This window comes from Octodon degus, unplaced genomic scaffold (genome assembly GCF_000260255.1).
Source record: "Octodon degus isolate 3935 unplaced genomic scaffold, OctDeg1.0 scaffold00122, whole genome shotgun sequence".
Classification (NCBI taxonomy): Eukaryota; Metazoa; Chordata; class Mammalia; order Rodentia; family Octodontidae; genus Octodon; species Octodon degus.
Genome location: NW_004524698.1, coordinates 3,185,078 through 3,191,148, shown reverse-complemented (window position 1 = coordinate 3,191,148; position 6,071 = coordinate 3,185,078). Strand labels below are relative to the sequence as shown.

The 6,071-nt window shown below is 45.0% G+C and overlaps 1 protein-coding gene across 1 annotated transcript in view; it reads right to left on the bottom strand.

Annotated features, from left to right (window-relative positions):
- The window catches only part of Erich6b (glutamate rich 6B), a 26,689-nt gene that overhangs the window by 12,158 nt on the left and 8,460 nt on the right, over nucleotides 1-6,071 (bottom strand). The window contains exons 4-5 of the mRNA XM_012516709.1: nucleotides 4,108-4,178; nucleotides 4,022-4,076 (exon numbers count right to left, since the gene is read on the bottom strand). Coding sequence (XP_012372163.1) covers nucleotides 4,022-4,076; nucleotides 4,108-4,178 — 126 coding nt within the window. The remainder of the gene's footprint in view (nucleotides 1-4,021; nucleotides 4,077-4,107; nucleotides 4,179-6,071) is intronic.

The following is a 6,071-nucleotide window of genomic DNA, read 5'->3' as shown; positions in this document are numbered from 1 at the left end:
TACAAACACCATTAGAACAAATCCCTCTATTCATTAAGAGAATGTAACTATATATCTATCCTAACCACTTTGAATACACAGATACAAAATGGACATTCTTTACTTCATTTTTAATCTTGTCATATTTCTGATGTTTTTTTGACATCCATTTATTTATGAATATTCTTACATTTGCCAATGCATATAATGTCTTTGGTTACATTATTATTACTAATTAAAATGCATCAGTACAAGAAAACATAGTATCAACACTTTAGTGTTTGGTGAGATTTATTTTGTGGTCTGGCATGTCCCATGGGTGGCTGGAAAGTGTATGTATTCCCCAGTCGAGTGTAAGAACAACATGGAATTAGGCTAACTAGGGTAGCTAGGTAGGGGATCATGTGACTTGTTCTGGCCAATAGAATTTAAGCATGTACTCTGGTTTCACTTTCTACCCAGGTAACTGGATACAAAGAACTGCAAGATGCTGGAGAGATCCCTGACAGAAGGGTCTGGATCTCAGACCTACCTTGGAGGAAAACCACTCCAAAGACCTCCATCAGGTGAGGAAGCAACACACATCTGGGATGAGGCCTCGAGGCTTACTGGTAGTGCACTTATCTCACATGCAGGAGGCTCTGGACTCAATTCCCAGCACCATAAAAGCCAAAACCAAAGTGATATTATCTGTTTACTAGGGCTAGCCAAATAGCTCAGTGGATATAAGTGCTTGCAAGCAGTTGCAGGGGCCAGGCGTTCACTCCCCGGCCCTGCCATGCCAGCCCTGCCCCTGGGGCATACTGAGACGGCAATTGAGACTGGGTATGGTGGTGCACACCTATAATCCCAGCTCTTGGGAGGCTGTACGTAGGAGGGTCACTATGAGTCTGGTCTAGTAGTGAGACCCTGAACACTCTGTAGACCCTTCCCTAAAAATACAGAAAAAAAAAATCTGTTTACTAAGTCATTTAACTTTGGAAAAGAATGTTTATTTCAGCAGCTAATGAACATTATCCTGACCAATACAGGCTTTGGGTCCTTGAGACAGTGGCTCAACCCAATTAACTGGTGGTGTGCTTTGGATGTCAGAGGTTGCCTGCAAGCTCATGTGTTGAAGGCTTGGTTGACATTGCCATGGAGAGGTGATGGAAAGGTTAGGAAGAGTCCTAGTACAAGGACGTGAGGTTACCGTGTGCATGTCCCTGAAACATATGGCTTTGGCTCTGCTCCCCTTCCCTGTCTCCTGGGTGTCCTGAGCTGAGCAGCTTGGTTCTACTACGTGTTCCCTGCCATGATGTTCTTCTTGCCTCATCACAGGTCCCAAACAGGTCTGAGCAGCCATGAACTGAAGCCTCTGAAATCACGAGTCTGAACAAATCTTTCCTCTTTTGGAGTGGATTAGTTAAATATTTTGTCACAGTGATGCCAAGCTGACCAACACAGCCTTACCAGGCTCAGCCCCTATACCTCTTACTTGCTCACAGTAATCCTTGCTGTCCTTGTCTAGGTGCCTTTTCCCCAGGTGCCTTCATGACCCACTCCCTCATTTCATACACTATGGGCCCTGGCCCAACAGGCCTCCCCAACTGTCCTATGGGTATGGGGGCAGCTCCTTTCCTAGCCTGACAACCGAGAGCTCCTTATCCAGCACACAGGTAATAGGAACAGCAAGGCCTTTGATGCAACATAGTTGACAGCATCGAGTAGCATTTTGGTATACTGGCTCCGTTTTTCACTAGAATGTATGTCCATGGGAAAAGGGGATTTGTTTTGTTTACCCCTGTATCTCTGGCAGCTAGGCTATGGTGTATTCTCAGTACTGAAGGCCTAAAGTCTCCGTGTCTCTTTAATAACCATTCCAAAGCCTTTTGTTTGAGCCTCAGACTTGATTGTTAGCTCATCCTAGCAACTCCTAACATTTTAAGTCTGACTCCCACTTACAATATCAACTTTACAGTATCAATCTTAAAATATATATATTATATGATTGATTTTTTTTTTTTTTTTGGCGGAACTGGGGGTTGAACTCAGATTCTTGCATTTGCCAGTCAAGCGTTTATCCTACGGAGTCATCTCCCTGGCTCTATATGATTGGTTTTTTAAAAACAATCCTCACAGGACTGGAGAGATAGCTTAGCAGACTAAACACCTGCTTAGGCAAGCGCAGGGACTGGGGTTTGATTCCCAGCACCACATGCTTTGCCAGCCCCACCCCCAGGGAACACATAGTGGGCCACTGAGATGGGCTGTAGTGGCGCATGCCTGTAATCCCAGTGCTGTGGAGGCTGAGAACGGGAGGATCACCACAACTTCAAGCTATGTAGTGAGACCCTCTACCAAATACATTAAAAAAATCCTCACATATTAGAGCAGATCATAACAAAATTAAGTGGTAACACAGAGCTCCCCAAATACCTCCATCACCCAGCCCCAGCTTCTCCTGCTATCAACATCCTTTACCCAAAGCCTGTGGTTTACATTCATGTTGCATCTTTTACCGGTTTGGGCAAATGTATAATGACATGTACACACTGCTGCAATATTACAGAATGTGAAAATTTTCAAAATCCTCTTTTTCCTATTACTCCTTATCCCTGAATCTCTAGCAACCACTGTCTCATAGATTTTTTTTTAAATTTAAATTATTTATTTATTTATGTGTGTGTGTGTGTGTGTGTGTGTGTGGCCAGCTCAGCCCACCAGGGGGCGAGGCTGGCTGGCATGTGGTGCTGGGGATTGAACCGCGGTCCCTCTGCTTTGCTAAGCTTGTTCTAAGTAGGTGCTTTAGACCACTGAGCCATCTCACCAGCCCTCTCCATAGATATTTGCCTTTTCTAGAGTGCCACCCAGTTGGGGTCCTACAACATGTAGCTTTTTCAGATTGGCTTCTTTTAGTTAGTAATAATGCACCTAACTTTCCTCCATCTTTTCATAGCTTGATAGCTCGTTTCTTTTTAGTGTTGAACAATATTCCATTGTGTGGATTTGCTATTGTTTATCCATTGACTGTGTAATTGATTATTTATATTCATTCTGATTTATTATGAGGGTACCTGTATATAATAATATTCATTTTCTTAGTTCTGCTCCCTCACATCCAGTTGCTTAATACAGGCCCTGCAGGCAGAATTCTGAATAAAGTTTAGTAAAAACCCTATTCATATTGCTAATAACCTACATCCTCAGCTATATCTCCATGTATTGGATACATTTTTCTTTTTTTAAGGTTTTTTTTTTTTTTTTTTGTATTTTGTACAGGGTCTCCCTGTGCAGCTTGGACTCATAATGATACTCAAGTTTTCAGCCTCCCCTGTGCCGGGATAACAGGCATGTACTACCATGCCACCCAGAATAGAACTCTGGTCCCTGCGCTTGCCAGAGCAGGCACTTAGTCTGTCGGGTGCCCTCCCGTCCAGCAGGAAAGCACTCAACACGATTTGTGCGGCGGAAAGGCTTTAATCGTTCTCCTGAGTGATGCGCCCCGAGAGAGCACAGTTCCTCTCTCCGTCCCTCTTCCTGTCTTCGACCCTCCGCGTCGCGGAGCATTTCTTTTATATCCTCACACTGTCCAATCGAGGGTTGATACATGTTACAGCGCCATTGGTTACAATCTCAGGGAAGGTATCTTACATCATTATAGGCGGGTGTATAGCGACTGCGGAAGCAGGAAATGAGCGCCATCTTGGCACACTCGGTGGGAGGGGTAATCTAGCGCAGGCTTCAAGGGCTGCAGCAGGCCTCACCTAATGGTCCCTAGGAGTTTTGGTTCTGAAGCCTCGATTCGCGGCATGGGCTCTCTACATTAGTCCACTGAGCTATCTTGCCTGCCCTGGGTACAGTTTTCTTATATTCACATGGTACACCATGTGAATAGTTAAAATTGACAGTTCTGATGGTGTGTGCCTTGCTTGAGCTAAAACTAACCAATGAAACACCTGACTGACCAACTGACCGACCACCCGGCCAACAACCAGGCAAACGACCAAAACAAACAGAAGCCCTGCATGGAGTGAGGATACCAACACACTGCCATCCTTACCTTTGTCTTGCTCTGTATCCATTCGTTATCCACTTCTATTTTCTTACGGGGATGGTGACGAGTAGGATGATCTTTTTTTTATTTCAACTACTTCCTTGACTTCCTTAGGCTCTTCTTTATCTTCTGGTTGAGTTGACAGATGAAATGTGTAAGTGGACTTCTGACCTGCCATTTAGTGATTGAATGATGACTGCATTCAGCCTGATGATTGGATCGAAGGTTGGCAAAGGGAAAGGAAATTGAGGTACCTCTCAAGGTGCTAGAGGGAGTGTGAGGCTTGGAGGATGAGCGGCTTCCCATGGGAGGAGGGCTGCCCGATGGGAGGAAGAGCAAGGTCTTGGATGTGAGAGAGCAGGGCTGGAATTCCAGCTCTCTGGTGTTTCTATCCATTCCCTCAGCACGAACTGTTAAGAGTGTGCCAGCCCAGTGCCAGGTGACGGAGGCTATGGTGAAGACCACCCAGTCCTGTTGGGGTCCTGAGGGTGTGACTCAACAAAGTGCCAACTACAAAGCAATGAGTGATGTGCTCACCATGGAAAGATGCAACTGCTAAATGAACAGAGGCTATACTGAGGACTTGGTAATAAAGGGAAGAAATATTAAGCCTATTTTAACTTAAAACATATATACATATTGGGGCCAGGGAGACAGCTCAGTGGAATAAGTGCTTGCTTGGGCAAGCTCAAGGTCTTGAGTTCAATCCCTGGTACCACCAAACAAACAAACACACAAAACCCCCATATATACATATTAATATGTCTCTAAAAATATAGGGTAAAACTCTTTCTTTTGAGGCCTGAGGGCTGGGGCCCTGTGATCATTTTTTTTTTTTACAACCACGTCCATAATTTATTACTTAATATCTTCAGCTGTGGCAGTTTGTTTTTTTTTAAATTTTTATTTATTTATTTATTTATTTATTTGAGAGAGAGAGAGAGAGAGAGAGAGAGAGAGAGAGAGAGAGAGAGAGAGTGGCCAGCTCAGCCCACCAGGGGGCAGGGCTGGCTGGCATGTGGTGCTGGGGGATTGAACCGCGTCCCTGATGCTTTTGCTAAGCTTGTTCTAAGTAGGTGCTTTAGACCACTGAGCCATCTCTCCAGCCCAGCTGTGGCAGTTTGTAATAGACAATGTGGAACTGGAGAATTTTTTTTTTTTTTTTTTTTAAATTTTAGGGAAGGGTCTACAGGGTGTTCAGGGTCTCACTATTAGATTGGACTCATAGTGATCTACCTGTTTACAGCCTCCCAAGATTTGGGATTATAGGCATGTGCCACTACGCCTAGTCTCAATTGCCATCTCAGTGTGCCCCAGGGGTGGGGCCAGCATGGCAGGCCCGGGATTCGAACTCCTGACCTCTGCTCCTGCTTACAACTGCTTTAATCCTCTGAGCTATTTGGCTGGTCCCTGGAATTGGAGAGTCTTTAAAAAAGATTTTGTACATATCTTCCAATCTTTTGGGTATGTGTGATCTATATCTAACTCAAAGTATTTTTTTAAAGAACTATTTCTTTATGAATTTTGAGCTTTCAAAAAAAATAAAAAAGAAAAGAAAGAGAAATAAAAAGAAACAGAAAAGAAGCATTCTCCAGTTTTTCATAGCAAAAAGCTTCCTTTTGTAACAATTGAATTTGGGAACTAGCCCAGTGAGGACAACCGAGGAGCGAGTACCGCTTTCCCAATGTTTTGGTAAGTGGCAGTGACTAGATGTGGAGAGGACCGTCTGTTTGTGGTGACAGCCAGGATGCTGGTGGTGGCACTGTGGAGCTCAGCTCACTTGGCGCTGGATTAGGGGAGGTCAGATAGGAGAGTCCTGGGAGGTCACCCACTGGGAACAACAGTCGGTCAGGCCGTCAGAGAGCTCAGGGGAGGGGCCTAGCGAGGCTCGAAGTTGAGTGGCTCTTGGTGCAAGGCCGTCCAGCGTGCGGGTGTCCTATCCCATGCGTGGCACGGCTGAAGGCTCCAGTGTGAATGGGTGAGTGGTGATGGGTGACTCGAGAGACAAGCAGGAGCAGATCGCTGCTGGTCCATTTGCTCTCTCATGAAATACTTA